At 45.7% G+C, this 18844-nt stretch overlaps 1 protein-coding gene across 2 annotated transcripts in view; it reads right to left on the bottom strand.

The window, feature by feature from the left end:
• The window catches only part of LOC144791150 (kyphoscoliosis peptidase-like), a 539687-nt gene that overhangs the window by 190026 nt on the left and 330817 nt on the right, over positions 1–18844 (bottom strand). For both annotated transcript variants that reach the window (XM_078665805.1, XM_078665806.1), the window contains exon 9: positions 9393–9452. In XM_078665805.1, the coding sequence (XP_078521931.1) occupies positions 9393–9452 (60 nt within the window). The remainder of the gene's footprint in view (positions 1–9392; positions 9453–18844) is intronic.

The raw sequence follows: 18844 nt of genomic DNA, 5'->3' as shown, positions 1-18844 counted from the left end.
GTCGGTGTAGTGGAGCATGGGTGCAGAATCCATTCACCTGATTCCCTGTCCCTCACACAACCACCTCCCAAGAGCACCTGACCAATAGCCAGCATTTGTTTGTTATGCAACCTCCGTGTCACGGAAACTCCTAATTAATGCACCCACCTTTATGCTTTACTATTGTGACATCTCCACATGGTGAGACAACCTACGGAACAGTTCAACGAGACAGAAGGTTGATTTTAGGCAGTTTTTTTTCGGCCCGAGACATAGAACGGCTGTGGTGAAGGGTAGATATCGTCCCTGTATAAAAAGACCACAATACTTACTGCTCCTTCTTATCTTCTTTTCCGAGCCTCCAGAAGGTTCCATGGAGGAGAAGACAGCCAGAAGGAGTAGAAGGAAAGAAGAAGAAATAGGGATCCTGAGCAAACCCGAGAAGGCCTTTGATTTCCCCTGATCCTCCACGTCTGTTTATCCAGTCTGCCTTCCCACAGACCTCCAACTTGGTGAGAGGGCAGCTCGGACCTCAAGAGACGTAGGAACCCACCTCCTGTGAAGCCTTTCAGAGTCCGTAGGAGCTTGGGATCAGCAGATCAGTCGGCAGTGTTGCGATGCCTGCGAATACACGGAAGTAACTCACTCACTCCAAGGGAGATTACCTTCAAGTGTCTTGGATGCTACATATGTCCTACATACATCCTGTACGGTGCACAGGTACAGACGATGCAGCAGACTGAGAGGGAGACAAAGTCAGGCCCAAACGAAGTCCAGCAAAGTCCAGAATGTCCAGCTGGTCAAAGTGCAGTGGTTTCAGTTCTGATTCCTGTCCACGACAAATTTAAGGTCCTACAGCCAGGTAAGCCTGGTAACGGGAACACCAGGGACCCAACGAAGCATGCTTCTGAGGGGTGGAATCATACCTCCCACACCAGTTATGGGGGTATGATTCCAATGTGTTGACACCAAACATGATAGGGTTTTTTTCAGCCATTTTAGAGTTGGTCATCACACGGTTACATATGCACCTCTTGTAGTGTAGTTCCTATATTCCCAATAGGCTCTGCGCATTGGAATAATATAAACAGCAGTGTAGACGTAGGACTGAGGTCGACTAGGTCTCTACTGACTATATTAGACTTAATTAGTTTTGCCAGGTAGCTCAGAGGTCACTAGAAACTTTCTCGAATGTTCAGGAAAGAGTTAACTCTCCAGATTTAGACAAGAAGGGATTAGCTTCTGACAACCGCATAAACATGACAACTTAGCTCCCTCAGAATAAAGAGTGTATCTCTAGAGTCGTGTGAAAACAATAGACGGTTATTTCACTCAGTCAATCGTGCATACTTAGTTTCACCAGAGTGCAGAGAAATAGAGAGACGGGCGTTCTCAATAAAAGGTGTTATTTATTGAGCAGTCTTCTTTCTCATGCAAGAGAAATGAATTGCCACAATTGCAATACTTATCATAAAGTAAAGTGCGTACAGTAAAAGGAGTATTATGAAATAAGACTGTAAAAGCATTGATATGGTTTCTTAGCCATATGATACTTTAAATGGATAAAATATATACATACATAAAAACATTGACTAACGTACTCAACTGGTGCTTCTAATATACGCCTACCCCGGTGTACCTGACCTAAGCCTAATACGTGGGAAGGAGTAAGTAAGTTGCAGTTTAAGTTAAGTTGGTTTTTGCCAAGAATCTGAATCAAGAATTCTCTCAAGGGTTTAGTCAGCTCCGTACCTTGGTTCTAGAATGTAGGAGGTCTTGTATCTCTCTCTCAGGACTCGATCTCCCAGCAACCCGCAAGGGTGACTGGAAACACTGGAGCTGGATTTTCTCGGCTGGAGAAAAGACAGCGTCTCTCTCAGTGCGTCAAATGGGAGGGGCGGCTTCCTTCGGCTCTCGCATCAGCTGGGCTTCCGGGCAAGTAGATAGCCGCTCTGCTCCAAACCACCGTGTATTTGCTTAAGACAACGTTGGTATATTTATATTTGACGTAAGGTTGGACATAAGAGGTCACTAAGAACTAACAGTTCTTTCTGGACTCTAGGAGTTCTTGTGCAAATCAAAACAAGAGCAGGGGGATTTCCCGGGCTGCTGGAGGCTTGGTTTGTTTAAAGAACGTGTTGTACTTTCTAGGAGTCTAGGGGAGTAGCCTTGCCATATTTGGACTGCATGGGCTGTTACTAAATATGGATATGATTCTTATGCCTCTATAAGGATATTATTTATTATAACCATATAAGGGCATAAATCGGGAATATCGAATTAGGGTCCTAGATAGAAACACAACACTCTATAGTAGTATATATATGCTTCACCGACAACCCGGGAGAATGGACTCCGTGGGCTGCAGGGGTGCCCTGCTCATGCAGGGGCACCCTCTCACTTAGAACCAAGCACCCTGCCCTCAGGATTGTAAAGGCCTGCTAGAGGTAGTTTTTAAGTGCAGTGACCCTTAGATATAGAAAACCTATATCTTAAGTAAGTGGTGCATGCACCAACTTACACAGGCTGCAATGGCAGGCCTTTAGTTCCATTTTGCATGGCTTCTCATGGGTGGCGTAATATATGCTCCAGCCCATGGGAGGCCTCTGGGGTACCTAAGCCCTGGGTACATGTGCACCATATACTAGGGACTGACAAGGGTACCCCAGTATCCAATCTGGAGTGTACCTAAGCACATAACATAACAGTTTAGGGAGAAAACAGATAGACTGGGGTCCTTATTAGCAGGATCTCAGTCAGACTAGTCAAAAATAGTTTTACATCAAGCAAAAATTGGGGGTAACCATAAGAAGCAGATCCTACTTTCCTACAGGCATCATGCCAAATGTGATTTTTTTTGTTTACTTTAGGTGTCACACACCAACCTGGGGCACCCAGATGCCTTATTTTATGGTGGGGTCCTGGGACCCCAGCTGATATCTTCACACCTGCTCGCTTTCAGTGGCCGGTGGATGAGCAAGCCACTCCTCTACTGCCCGCGCTCCTCTCACAGTGGGAGCAGGTCCTTCTGCTCTTGCCAACAGACAGGAGGTCTTTGTTGCCCCCTGCCAATAGCAAGCTTTAGCAGGAAGTTTAGAGGTCGGAAAGACCCATCCACCACAAGAAACTGGCACCGGCGACTGAACAATGCGCATGACCATATCTTTCTGCTGGGCTGCAAGATAGGGACCCTGGGGCCTTCATCTTCCAGTAGTCCTTATGGGCCAGGGACAGATTTGTGCAGGGGAGAGTACCACACATATCACACCTCCCTAGCCAAAATAAATAAAGAGCCACAAACCCCCAGAGACATAGGGAATTGATGATCTTGCAGCGTATCACCACATGGTGTGTTCTCCTTCGATCCTCCTGGGGGACCAAGCTTTAAAGGTTATTCAGATCTGCCCAAAGAATATGGTACTCACTGCCCCCTCTACTAGATCAATTACCTTACTCAGGCTCTTCAAGAAGGAAGTTAAAGCCTACTGCTAGGAAAATATATGACAGGAGCGAACTTTGTGGAAATGTAATTCACCCTACTTTATATTGTTTCCTATTGCTTGTACGTAGCTCTTTGAACTCCATGTACAGTGTATCATAGGTAACAGGCATTCAAACTGTACTGCAACTGAAATCAGATCCTTCTTTGTACAGTGCTCCGATACTGTGATGGTCATGTTGGCACTTTATAAAACACTATAAATAAATAAATAAATACATACATAAATAAACAAAGGTTGTTTTCTTGGGCTCACAGGCCCGATTTCTATGAATTTGGATTTGTTTTGCAACTGGTAGTCAGCCCTAGCCACAATGAGCATTTTCTTCAGGTCTTCTGGCCACTAAAGGGATACTTTTCAAATGGAGCTCTATTTTCTTGCTCCCTGTACCAGGCATGTTCTCTGCTTGTCAATTGTGTCTATTCTCTTGGTAATAGGAGCATCTTGCATAGACCCTTTGCAACCAGCAGGCAAAACATCCTCCTTATAAGACATCCCTGATCCCAGAGCCGCCTTCCTTCTTGAGCCAGGGTGCCTGTGTATCAGTTGAGTTCATTGCAAGGCATCCGGAAGTTTTGGGGGAACCACCCAGGGTCCCCCATCAGGTTAATTTCCCAACTGTTCCTTGGGCGTACAAGGGGGCCAGAACTATCCTAGTCCTGGGATTCAGCTGAAGTCTACGTTCTTAGTCCTTTCTTGCAGGGCATCAGGAGGCTCCTCCTTCAAGCTAGGCATTTTTTAAATTAATTAGAAACAAATCACCCCTTGTCAATGCTCAGATGCCACATCATCCCTCAACCCCTTTCCCAACCCTCCTGCACAACACTCTCCATCAAAGTTAAGACTTCCAGTTGTCTCTTGTAAGAGCACCTCTGACAGCCTCAACTTCACCCCTAGTTGACACAGCTGCCTGGTCCCTTCCCATGAAGATTTCAAACATGAGCCCCTCCTGTGTTGCCGGCAAAGGTCTGGCTTCCTCCTTTGTTCCAGTAGGCCTGACTTAAATCAGTTGTAGTGTGACAAAGTATATATCGATGTAGATTCCCTCCCCTCTTCTTTCATAGGAAGAGGGTTGTGCATTGGTAATTGCCCAATTATGTGGGGAGGTACTTGATACTTCCACTGGTGATCATAGTAATTAACTTTTTTCATTTGGGGAAATGGGGGACAAAAGCCTGGAATCTGATTATGAACGGAATCAGGAAAATATGACAAATTTTGAAGTGCCATATGTGTATGTGGTCTACTAAGGATTGGAAATTCATATTTGGTGTGCATTTTTATCCCCAGATTGTTACCACATAGGACTCAGTAGACCTTATGGGGAGGGAAAAACTTATTTAGGATAGATTGCACCTATCATGTATAATGCAATAAAAACACCATAGACTTATAGACTTAAGTGAGCACTAAAGATCTACACGATGAAAGCCCACTCACATTATAAGGGCTACCCTAGGTCAGTACCAATACCTGAAGAGTCACTACAGCGACTGGCTACCTGGCCACAGATACCTAGCCTGCTCCAACTGTAGTCTCACATGCCTAGGCCGCACACATGCACGTGTTCATGTGTAACCCGGCAAGTGCCTCTTACCCAGGCTTTGCATAAGCAACTTTATCTTATAAGGCAGACACTGGCTCAGTCCAATTATTGTGAATTTACTGCGAGTGAGAAACAGGTAATGAAATTCGCTGACAGAAAGAGTAAAAAATAATGGGTACTCAATTGTAAAAAAAATCATCCTTGTGGACGAAATGGGTGAAACCCATTTACTACAGTGTTCGTACCTGATAGCCCTATCATGCACCCACTTCAGGGACCAGATCACAAAACAATTTTGGTTGCTGTTATTATATTTTATTGGTGGTATGTAGTGCAGTGTTGGGGCAAGCACCTTTTACCTCTGTAATATGGATGACGACTTGAGCAGGGGTAATATGTGACATGAATATTTGTGCATACTCATGCTAATGAACTTCAGCTGCTGCACAAAAACACAGCAGCACTAGAATACAACACTACATTCCAATAACACATTTTCACATTAACACAACAATACAATAGTACATTAACATGCACTATAACAATTCAACAAAAAATACACAACACCAACTACACAACAATTTACAGCAGATTACTTAAATACAAAAACAAATCAAGATAAGGGCAACACTTTAAAACAACATAAATGTACAAGATACCAACACAACAAACCAACTTAAAAATACAACAACAAACAATGCAACATACCACAACACAAATGCGCAACCCAGCAGTATATCAGAACAATGTTACAATACACCAAACAACAACACAGAAAACACCAGTACACCAATTGAATTGTTCTGTTTTTTGTTGATCTGTTAATGTGATGTCCTGTTTTCTACCATGAATGTGTTGTGGCTTTGTCATATATAGTTGTTGTGATTGGTTATCTTTAGTTGTTGTGATAAGTTGATAATATGGTAAATATTGTTGCTGTGTCATTGTTGTGGTGGTGTGATGAGTTACATTGTTGTTGAATTGGTGTTGTATTATTGTAGTGATGTATATGTGGTGTTGTGTTTTGCCGTGGCAGTTTTGTTGTAGTGTGCCTAGTAACTTGTTTATGTTGTCTATTTATTAGAATTATTATGTTATGGCAATCTATTGTGTTATGTTGTTCCTTGGCCTGCTAATTTCCAAACTACAATTAGCACAATCCATTACATTTCCAGTGAAAAGCAACCATTGGTCACTGCAAAAGTTGATAATATATCACTGGCACAGCTCTACCACATTATATGACCCTAATGAGTCTAAAACCATGGCATGGAACATGCCTTAAATTCAGACTTACCATGCTCGATGTAGGCGATTGGACCCCAGGACTCCTATTCTGTTCCCTTTCAACTTGGAAGTTTCATATACTGATAATAGTCACAGAAAGTTGATAACCCCTTCCCTTCCTGTTTATATCAGACTATGGGGCCGTTTGTCCAAGGAAGGAACTACAGGCTGCAGCGGTGTTGAGGCTAGAGCCCATGCAACAAGCAAGAGGAGACACTGGAAGCCATTCGCTGAGTGTTACAGTGCCAACATGCTATTTCCTGACTGCACTCCCCACTGCTTCTGAACGTTTTTAATAGCTTAACTCATGCCATCTTGCCTGTAACATGGGCTAAGAGTATTATAGTTCCGATTTTTAAAAAAGGAGACAGGTCCCAGCCAAGTAATTACAGACCAATATCATTAATAGACAATACCCTAAAAATATTGAGGAGAGTTCTATACAATAAAATTTTAACCTGGACAGAAGGAAATGATATTCTTGAGCCATACCAGTTACGCTTCCGGAGCAAGGTGGGTACTGGCAAACAATGCCTTAACCTTAATTTGGTTATTGGGAAATACACCGTTGCACGGAGGTCGCCGGTCTACATGGCATTTATGGATTTGTCCACAGCTATTGTCCTTGTTAACAGGTCAAAGCTGTGGACAATCCTTCTGGCAGGTGGGCTAGACAAGCCGCTGGTACACTTTTTAGCATACCTCCATAAAGATCTCCAGGCACAGGTGATGATTGGCATGGGAGGAGAGGTCTCGGGAGCAATTGAAATAGGAAGGGGAGTAAGACAAGGTTGCGTCTTGGCCCCCCTTCTCTTCATTATTTACATTAATGGGTTGAACAGCTCCCTGAAAACGGTAACTCAAGATATTATGGGAAAACTCTCCCTGTGCTATTATACGCAGATGATGCGGTACTAATAGGCCGCACCCCATATTCTCTGCGCATTTTAGTTCAAAATTTCGTAAGGTATATGGATAGCCTGGATCTGCATGCTAATTTAAATAAATCTTTTTTAATGTCTTGTGGTCCTGGGAAGCGAGAGATAGGCTCTATCACAGTGGACAGCCAAAAATTGACATGCATTCGTTCATTTCCTTACCTTGGGTTGGTCTTTGCTGTGAACGGCTCCTGGAATAAGCATTTAGCCCACTCCAGGAGCAAGTTCTCAAAGGCCACCAACTCAATTTTGAGTCTCCCCCGTCCTAAGACCACCGGAGCCATTTTAGCCATTCAGAAAATTTATAAGCTACAATGCATCCCAGTGGCCACATATGGGACTGAGATTTGGGGCACTGTTAATAGTTCATGCATCCAACAGGAAGAAAACAGGTTTTGTAGGAGACTGTTGGGTATCCCAATCGCGACACAACAATAGACATGTCACAGGTAACTCAATCTAAATTTTATATCTGATTTTATACGCGCCCGACCGGCTCTTTTTTGGCTGTCAGTATGGAAGAACCAGGCCGCTTCCCTTACCCGGGAGATTATTAGCGACTGCCTTAGGTGTGAAAAAGGGATGGATATCCCTTGGTTGAGTAGAGTGAAACAAAGTTTGTGTGGTATAGATAAGGAACACATTTTCTTAGACTCAACTACAGTTGAAACTGTCCAAAAAGGAACTGAGAGATGCCCTCTATTCCCCATACGATAAAGCAAGGTTCCATGTAGAATCTGCAAAATCTTCTGTCTGTAAATATATGGCCATCGAACAGTATCATCACCCTCCGCAGATATATCTCACCTTACCTATGAGTCACTGGGAAAGGAGCCTATTATTCCACCTAAGATATGGAACTGTCAGATTTGCACTGTACTTTCCTCTTGTATATCACCCCAACCGTAATCATACACCATGTCCCTGTGAGGGAATGGCCCATCAATTATACACTTTTTATTCTTCTGTAAGTACTACATCAAATACTCTAAGTGGCTCTTAAACCCTTATTTTAAAAAAGAGACGGCCTATCAGTTTGGATGAGGCCTATTTGTATATAGTAACCCTGAACGATGAAGATTTAATCTTTCGCACATGCACTTTTCTTAGAATTGCTATTAGAACACGCAAGTATATCTATGTTGGATCCCTGAAACTTTGGTATAATCGCAAAATGTTTTAATGGTTTTAGTAATATTCTTCTTTGTTTTTCTTCTTTCTTTTCTCAATGAAGCCATTTTTAATTGGTAGATTTAAATCACCAAACATTGTGTAATATTTTTGCATATTTGTATACTGTCATGTGTTTTAAAACTCCCAGATTGTCATCTGTTCTTGTTATGACATTGTGCTTTTATGGGTACCAAGGTACCCGAATAAAGTTTATAAACTGAACTGAACTATATCAGACTACAGGGCCGCTTGTCCAAGGAAGGAACTACAGGCTGCAGCGGTGTTGAGGCTAGAGCCCATGCAACATGCGAGAGGAGACACTGAAAGCCATTCTCTGAATGTTTCAGGGCCAACATGATATTTCCTGACTGCAATAGGTGCTCAATAATAAACCCCCTTGCTGGGGTAAAACACTGGGTGAAAATTCACCTCTCTGTGTAAATAATCTAACCTTAATCCTCATCAGTAGTGTGACGCATTGCGTTAAACTCAATAATAAAGCTCTGGACCCAAGTGAGTGAAACACATGCTTTCCTTTACTAACAAGCATACGAGGTCACATAAAGGAGCTACGTAATCAGCAGTATATGGAACTTTCAAGCAGGAGCACGGATGGTCAGCTTCAACAATCAGTGGCTGAACCCTCAAACGCACAGAACACACTAATATCACAATGAGCTCACCGAGGCAGTGGAGCCCACAGAAATGCAGCACGAATTCAAGCAGTGGAATTAATCTGAGGGTTAGTATCACTGGCGGAATATGCGATTTCAGTTTAAACACCAATGACATCAGCAAGGATTCTACAATAGTTCTCATAATCTCGTTGGTTATAAATGGGCCTCTGTGGGCACCACTGGTAATTAAACCAGGGTCCATGCGAAACACCCATACAGTGGTGAAACATAAGCGAGCAATTAAATATAAATACAATTGTATTTTGAAGTAAGTTGAGAATGTCAATTTTACCGAATTTGCCGTCCTGAATTTTCCGATTCTGCATATTCGTGTTTCCATCCCCCTGAAAACCTGTAGGAAAACGCCAAATACTGATTGGTCAGCATGCTTGAGGAATAGAGTGAAACAATTAGACCACTTTAAGGAGAAAGAGCTAGAGAGATAAAAAGAGTGAGATAGTCAAATTAAGAGGAAGGAGACGGAAAGAATGAATGGGAGAAAGAAAAAGCAATGAGAAAGGAAACGCTTTAAAGATGCAGAAAGGATGGCAGAGGGATTTAAATTTGGTGTACCTAAAGAAAAGTATAAGAATCATAGAAAAACAATGGAAGAAGCTGAGCAGTAAAAAATGAAAATATCAGAAAAGGAGAAGTGTGGGTCTCTTTTTGTAAAGAAAGACTTATAAATGCTATAAAATCTTTTCACTTTACTGACAACTCCTTAGAATTTTGTTGAAAAGACCATGACACTTCTACTGAAACTACATCAGAGTAGGACAAGCAAAAGCTTGCAGGATGAGGAGCACAGAACATGCCATTCTTGAAACCATCAGTTAAAATAGGATCTGAAGACTGTAGGATCATTACATAGAAATAACTACATCCAGACATGCCAGGAAAATAGTTAAATGAAACACTTTAGAAGCACTAGACAACCAGGGCCCTTTCACTGGGACTTTCATTATAGTGAAGAGTTAAATTTGTTTGTTCATGGGTCCACCAAAAGGGTCTACATCAGGTGTCTCCAATGAGTAGATCATGAGCTAACTGAAGCTCTCCAGCTACCTGTGTGTAGCTCTCCTGTGTGCAGCCCAGCATACAAATATAGAAACTTTTTCATGGTTGAATTATTATTTGTACCCCAAAATTGAAAGCGCCTATTTGCGACGAAAATATGTGCATTTTCACAACTCATAAGCTGATGTTAGGGAAAAATAGCTACATTTTCCAAATGAATTTACATCTGTCATTTGAGAGATGTATTAGTTAAATGATTACCTTGTGGCCAGGGGGTTGCTGCTCTGGCTGATATGTGTTTCCCATGTAACTGCATTACAAGTTAATAGTGCTTACCTTACTGCTGGCAGCCCTGCCTAATGCACTGATTTGGTCACTGCTGACAATCTTCGATGGGGTTGTCACTATCAATTCACTAACGTTAATAGCTTGGGATGATTTTCATTGAAAATAAATCAATCAATGAATCGAACAGCATAGCGCAACACCGTCACCCCTAGGGGTATCTGGGCGATGTGTCTCCGTCGAAAAGCGAGGTCTTGAGTCTCTTTCTGACGTCTGCCAGAGGTGGCGGCTGTACAGTGTGTTGGGGGAGTGGTCGTTCCAAGTCTAGGCAGCAATGTAGAAGGCGGAGCAGCCACCTCTGTGGCGGATGCATGGTGTGTGTGCGAGGGATAGGGACCGCAGGTGTCTAGTGAGTTGGTGAAAGTTCAATCGATGGTTGAGGAAGACGGGCCCTAGGTCATGGAGGGCTTTGTATGGAGGTGTGAGGAACTCGAACTGCTAAGTAGCTCTTATTACAGAAAAGGATGGAGACCCATGCACTACTCAGGCATGCACTCTGCTAGAATGTGGACTACGATGATAACTTTGCAATATGAACAAAGTCCCCTGAGATAGAGCTATTATCACTTGAAATGTATCAGGGTTAAAATCAAATTTTCTTCGAAAAATGAATGACTTTTTGCAACAAAGAGTTGCTTTATTACAAAAAAAATAAGAAAAAAGAAAACTAAGTAATGGAATAAAGAGAAAAATATTTATTTATATACAAATTTGCAAGAGCGCTTTAGAAAATATAAAATTAACAAGAGCGGTGCGCTGTGTAAGACAACTTGCTGGTGGCAATTGATTTATGAGATACCCATGGAGAGAGGTACTAAACAGGAGGCACACCTCAAAATATGTTAAATTAGTGAAGTACTTTCTTTTGAAGAGTAAAAATTATTTGAAGAAACTGTGTGCAGGCTAAGGGGATCTTTGCTGGTGACTTTCTAAACCATTCAAGAACTCACTTTGGTGCCTTCACGCTTGAAGAAACCTTCACGTCTCTCCTTCAATGCAAGCAACCTGCCCCTACACAAAACGAACATTTTACATCTGGTTCTGGGCAGGAAGAAACACAAGCACTTATCCCTACACGCAAAGAATTGCACACGCTGCCGAAACTTGCACAGCTGGCCGGCATCTAAGGAGGGTGGGCAAGCACAGTAGATGGCAGTGGCTGGCAGCAGGTCCCACTGAAATGGTTGCAGGACTACTGTGCGGTGCTGATGAAGACCTGATGAAGGCCTGTACAAGCAGAATCTCAATGGATGAGCACACAGCTCCCCAGATTTCCCTATGGTAGAGAACCATGCATGAACAAGCACATCACATGTCCAAAAACCAACACAAGACAGATGCTCTACATGCAGAACCTAAAGGAAAACCTAAGGAATTCAAGAAACTGAAAATGATGTAACAAAGTATTACATTTCAAATAGCTTAACAGATAATACAACAGCCAAAAATATGCAGAAAGCTCAAATCGAAGTATTTATAGGTTTAGACACCATGCAATGAGCTACACAGATGATATTTGCTTCATTAGATTAGACAGTAAAATTCATAAGCTTTTGACGCCCCACAGACTTGTTTACCAGCCATTAAATAACCTGTTCAAGAATTATATGAGCCATATTAGAGAAAAGATCTACACACGGAAAGTTTTCATTTTAACCAAAATAAAATATTTTCATCAGAGATCAGCATGTGTTCCTTGGCTAAACCATTTTATCTGATACTTCCCAAAAATTCTCAGACCGGGAAAAAGAATGAATTAGATTGGAGAAACCAGTATTAGACTCGTTAAAGTAGTGAAAGTAATGAGCGTTCTAGGAAACCATTAGTATAAATGATCAGCAATCTGTTTGTATTAGGGGAACAAACTGGCTTGAATATGCCAGAGACTCCATCTGTTATAACCAAGAAGAATTCCTCCAATGTAATCCAAAAATTAATTCCTTTCCATTTGCCAATGTTCTGAAAATTACACCCATTTCTTTGCGTCACCCACCCAGAAGTATTCATATTTTCCTCTATCTCAACAATGTTCTGCTATGAGAAAGTTATCAACAATGCAAGAGGACTAGGGGCACTTATAGGTCCAGCATACGAGCCCCTTAGAAGTATCAATTGTATCAAAAATGGTATGCAATTCCCTAAGACAGAGTCTAATTAAGAGAATATGTAACTGATAGGTATAATAAAGCAAGCACACCTCCTTGTGTTTGCTTTGATCGGTATATTATCCACAGGATCGGACAACAGGAGTCCACTCCTTTTGGGACTGGGGCCCTCACACACAGCTGATTGGGTGTCATGCTTCATCATTGGGCTTGCTCTTTGTCGTGCCGGCTCTACAGCGCCCGACAGGCACCCATAAAGGGGCTCTTTATCAGAGATCTTTTATTTTATGTGCCTTACACAGCCACTTTATACAGGTGACAAAGTGCAAACAAAGGATTAATCTATTTCCGAATTTGAAAAAAACAGTCCTACATCTCAAAATCTTTGTTCAATTGCAAAGAGTTTCTTGCTGCTGAAGTCAGTACTCAGAACGGACAGGCCTGCTCATTGTACGTCACAGCCTTACTGATAGTACATGCCGTGCACTGTCTTCCCAAGCAGGTCTGCATAGACAGTTCGCTTACCTAATGAAACCTTACGTGAAGTGTTCTGGTTCCATTTTTTCCTACTTTCAGTTTGCTATGCTTGTCAAAAAAAACTCCTGTGTGACCCAGAGGAGATCTGAGATAAGGGAAACAGAGGCATGGGGTACTGGAAGCCGGCAGCCTCCAGCATAAAATGTTAATCACAAATGGGGCCGCTCCCAGTTGGGTGTCCTAGATGGAGTAGTTTCTGTCCTGTAACTCCAGTTCTGTAGTAGGGGTATCTCTGTTATAGTCATAATCTAGTGAATAGTCCCGCCCATGTGCGTGGACCCCGGAGCAATCAAAAATAATCTCTTACAGTGTAAAAAAATGCAGAAATGCATAGACACTTAAGAGAGAATTTAAAGACAGATAATGCAGCCTAAACAGGCTACACTGTCCAGTACTTCAACTAGAAATTCCACCATAAAATCCACAAAACAGCAAAGCCTGTACAGATTTCCCTTGCTTTACCAGCAAAATCCCTCAGGAATGATAGAGAGAAGAACCTGGACAGACAAGCCCCATAGGCTGCCATTATGTGGCTCAGAACAGGATACTGTGCCTTTAAGAGAACTTTCCAGAACTTCACAGTATCCCAGAATGCCCTGCAGGTCCCAGTTACTTTCAGTTCTTTTTGAAGGCGTAACATGCCAGACCTGTAGCATTCCTTACATGAATATCTCTCTCCACCGGGGAGGAGGGCGGGCGCTTATGACTTTAACAGAGATACCCCTACTACAGAACTGGAGTTACAGGACAGAAACTACTCCTTCTGTAGTAGGGGATCTCTGTGTATAGTCATAATCTAGTGAATAGAATGGCAAGCCCATCCCCACACCAAGCGGCGGTGGAGAATAAAAAATCACACCACTATTGTGCGAACAGATTCCGCAGCGAAGCCTGCCCAACCTGAGCGTCTGCCCTGGCATCAGAGTCCAGGCAGTAATGCTTAGCAAAGGTATGGACCGACTTCCAAGTGGCCGCCTTGCAGATCTCTGCAATGGGAACATTACGGAGCAATGCTGTTGTGGCAGCCTTGCCCCTGGTGGAATGAGCCTTAGGTTTGCCCCCTAAGGTCTTATTAGCTTTGTAGTAACACAATTGTATGCAGGACACAATCCACCTAGAGATGGACTGTTTAGAGGTAGCAAGACCTGTCCTGACCGATCCATAATTGATGAACAATTGGTCTGACCTACGAATATCTTTGGTTTTGTCCAGATAAAATTTCAGCACCCTCCTAACACCCAGGGAATGCAAAGACCTTTCCGCTGGAGATGAAGGATTCTGAAAGAACGTAGGTAAAGTTATAGTCTGGTTGATATGAAAATCAGAAACAACCTTGGGAAGAAACTTAGGGTGAGTACGCATAACAACCTTAGCAGCATGAAATACAGTATAAGGTTCTTGGCAACACAACGCCTGAATTTCACTCACCCTGCGGGCCGATGTAATGGCCACGAGGAACGCCGCCTTCCAGGACAGGTGCTGCAACGAAGCCTTATGAATAGGCTCAAAAGGCTCCTTCATCAATCTGGACAGCACCACATTCAAGTCCCACGAAGGCGAAGGGAGTCTGACAGGAGGGAACACTTTCTTCAAGCCTTCCAAAAAATCTTTGATCACAGGGATCTGGAAAAAGGAAGTCTGTGAAGGGCATTTCCTGTAGGCAGTCAAAGCAGCCAGATGAACCTTAATGGAATGAACATTAAGGCCAGACTGCGCCAGATGCAGCAGGTATGGAAGGATGACATCCTCCTTGCACGTAGTCGGGTCATAGTTCTTAGACTTGCACCAGATGCAAAACCTCTTCCACTTGTAAGCATAAGAAGTCCTAGTGGAAGGTCGCTTAGCCTCCTTCAGTATGTCCATACAATCCTCAGGGAGATTCAGATGGCCATATTGCACTATTTCAGGAGCCATGCCGCCAAACTCAAAGACGAGAGGTCGGGGTGCACCATCCGCCCCCCGAACTTCGAGAGAAGGTCCGGCCTGCACGGCAGCTTCATGTGAGGAAGGAGAGACCGGTGAAGCAGGTCCGTGAACCACCACTGTCTGGGCCATTCCGGGGCAATCAGTATCATCCGCGCCCTGGACTGGGACAGCTTGATGAGAACCGTCGGAATCAGGGGAATGGGTGGAAAAGCGCACAGAAAGCTGTTCGGCCAGTTGATCCATAACGCGTTCCTCAGCGTCCCTGGCTGGTAGTACCTGGAGGCGAAGTCTCGGCATTTGCTGTTTTCGGCGGTGGCGAACAGATCTACGTCTGGCGCTCCCCACCTTGCGAAGACTTCTCCTAGTACTTCGGCGTTTATGACCCATTCGTGGTTTTCCTGAATCAGTCTGCTCAGTTCATCTGCCTGAGCATTCTGTACACCTGGCAGATGCGTGGCCGTTATCGACAGTTCTCGAGCCAGAAGCCAGTGCCAGATCGCCTGCGCCTCCAGTGACAGAGTGCGCGATCTCGAGCCCCCCTGCTTGTTGAGGTAATACATCGATGTCGTGTTGTCCGTCTGAACAAGCAGAGAGTTGGTCTGAAAGGACGGATGAAAGGCCTTCAGTGCCAAGTGAACAGCTCTGAGTTCCAGGAAATTGATGTGGTACGTGGACTCCGTCGGGGACCACGTCCCTTGAATCTGTAGGTCTCCGGAGTGCGCTCCCCAGCCCTGGAGAGAAGCATCCGTCACGATAGTCTGAGTGGGAATGTCCTTGTGGAAGGGAACCCCTCTCAGGAGATTCTCCGCTGAACACCACCACTTCAGAGACTGAAGAGCATGTAGAGACAGTCGTGTCTTGTCGTCCCAAGATCCTCTCCTCTGGTCCCATTGATCTTCCAAGCACTCTTGCAGCGGTCTCATGTGCAGCCGTGCATATGGCGTCAGGAAGATACAAGAGGCCATCGATCCCAGTAGAGACAACACCGTCCTCACTGTTGTAGATGGAGCGGCCATAAGAGCCTGAGCCTTCCGAAGGAGTGATAAACGTCTCTCCTCCGAAGGAGACACGCTTGCTGACAGCGTATCGATGGAGGCTCCCAAGTACTGGATGCACTGGACCGGAGTTGGGACAGACTTGGACATGTTGATGTGCAACCCCAGCTTGTTCAATAGAACGCACGTCTTCTGGAAGTGTGCTTGAGCTTCCAAGAAGGAGGAGGCCTTGATCAACCAATCGTCCAGGTACGGGTAGATGAACACCTTGTCCTTTCTCAGGTGTGCTGCTACCACTGCCATGCACTTCGAGAATGTCCTGGGCGCAGACTTCAGCCCGAATGAAAGTACCGTGTACTGATAGTGATTGGTGCCGACTTGAAATCGCAGAAACTTCCTGTGTTTGCATGCAATGGGTACATGGAAGTATGCATCCTGTAGGTCTATGGCACACATCCAATCTCCTCGTTGCAACTGAGGGTAGATCTGATGCAACGACAGCATGCAAAACTTTTCTCTGCGAATCCACTTGTTTGCCTGTCGCAAGTCCAGAATGGGCCTGAACTCGTTCTTGTCCTTCTTGCGGACCAGAAAGAACCGGGAGTAAAGACCTCTTCCTCTTTGAGACAGAGGTACATTCTCTATCGCCCTTTTCCTTAACAGGATATCGGCCTCCGCCTGCAGCTCTCACAGCTGGTACTGCGAGCTGACCGGATGAATCGATGGAGGAGGGCTGATGAACCGAAGACTGTATCCATTGCAAATAATAATCAGCACCCACTTGTCCTGAGTAATTTTTCTCCACTCTGCCAGAAAAAATTGAACGCTTCCCCCCACCGGAGCGGGTAACGGACGAAGGGGAAGTAACTGCTCAGGGTCGAGACCCGGCCGGGCCCTTGTTCGCGGTAGAGGATTGCTGTCCACCTCTACCCCTCTGGCGTTTCTGGAAGGGTCTTCGGAACTGCTGCTGTTGTTGCTGCTGCTGTTGTCCCGAAGACTGTCCTCTACCTTTCCCCTGCGAGCCGAACCGCCGTTGGAACTGGCGGTAGGGTTTCTTGTCCTTGGGCTTCTCCAAGCCCACAGCCGTCAGGGTTTCTGCCTCGGCCTTCATCCGGGCCATTTCCTCATCTGCGTGTTTCCCGAAGAGTGTGTCCCCGGAAAACGGCAGATTGGCCACTCGTTGTTGCGCCTCAGGCTTGAGAGACGTAAGTCTGAGCCACGCATGGCGTCGTTGGTTGATACAGTGGCAGTAGCCATGTGCATCCAACAAGGAGATATCCGCCGCAGCACTTATGGCCTGGTTCGAGACCAGCATCCCCTCCTTGACGATTTCCATGAAGGTCCGCGAACTGTTCCATGGAATCCCACAGCGCACGGTCATACCGTCCCAGTAATGCCGAGTCGCTGGACGCCTTCATCGTGGTGGAAGAAGTCCCACACGCCTTCCTTCCTGCCGAATCAATCCAGCGGCTCTCCTTATCCGGAGGCACGGTGGAGGACGGGGAGGTAGAATGTTGTTTCCTGGCCGCCGTCACTATCACTGAGTCGGGCACTGGGTCCACCCTCAAGAAGGCAGGGTCCGAGTCAGGCGCCCTGTATTTCTTCAGAAGTCTGGACGGGGCAGCCTTCACCACCGCAGGCGTAAGAAACAGCTCTTGTGCAGGTTCAACCAGTCCTGGCACCAAAGGCAACAGAGGGCGAGACAGATGCTTCTTGTGCAAAGTCTCGAATATCACGGACGTCGTAGGTGTAGGAGCCGTCACCGGGATACCCAACTTCGCAGCCCCCCTCAGGAGAACCTCCTGGAATGTACCGATGTCGTCGCTCGGAGACACCCTAGTCTCCGGGGAATCGGACAAAGTAGGTGAATAGGAGCGGGTCCCCGAGGTCGTACGGGACCTGGATCTATGCCTCCTATGGCGACGTCTAGAACGGGTGGAGGACCTGTGTCTGCTCCTCGATCTTTCTCTCCGTCTGGAGCGCGATCTAGATCTCCTGGGCCTCGGACGTTCATCCGGTTTCCCCGGGACGGCCGTCCTGGGCTTGGGCGGTTCCTTAGACTTAGGAGTCTTCTTGGGAGGGGTCGGTAGTCTGGGTAAAGAGACCGACCTCGGTGGAACCGGTGGAGGCTTCCCAGGCACAGGGGTCCGTGGACCTGTCGGAAGCGCAGGCAGCGGAGGCAACGGAGGAGGGGTTGGAGCCCTTGGATGCGGACCTCTTGGTAACGGAGGAGGAGGTGTAACAGACTTCTTCGGAGTATACACCTCCGAGTACCCCGATCCCGGTGAGCCACCATCCTTCCCGGACTGAGGGGAGCCCCCCACAGTCCTAGGCCGCGCAGCACGATCCCTCGGCGCCGCCGAACGGTGACCAGACGTCGAACGTAGGTCCCTATAGACGGCGATCCCCCCTTCGGCGTCGACCGTCTCCTCGGCTTCGGCGTCGAACGCCTGCCATGTCTCGACGTCGACCCGGACCATCTCGACGATGATCCTCTGTGTCTCGACGGCGATCTCTTGCGCCTCGACGGCGACCGCGAACCGCCTCAACGTCGCCTTCGAATGTCTCGACGTCGACTTCGTATGCCTCGACGTCGACCTCGACCGCCCCGACGGCGACCTCTTCCGCCTTGACGGCGACCTCTTACTCCTCGACGGCGAACGCTTCCGTCTCGCCGGCGACCTCTTTCGCTTCAACGACGGTCTCGACGACGAGGATCCCCTCGACGACGATGATGTCCTGTCCCTCGACGGCGATCGACGGTGTCACCTCGACGGCGAGCGCCGACGCCTGACCCGTCGACGCCGATCACTCGACGT

Source organism: Lissotriton helveticus, chromosome 11 (genome assembly GCF_964261635.1).
Source record: "Lissotriton helveticus chromosome 11, aLisHel1.1, whole genome shotgun sequence".
NCBI classification, from domain to species: domain Eukaryota; kingdom Metazoa; phylum Chordata; class Amphibia; order Caudata; family Salamandridae; genus Lissotriton; species Lissotriton helveticus.
Note: the sequence above shows the minus strand (reverse complement) of the source record. Positions and strands in the feature narration are given on the sequence as shown.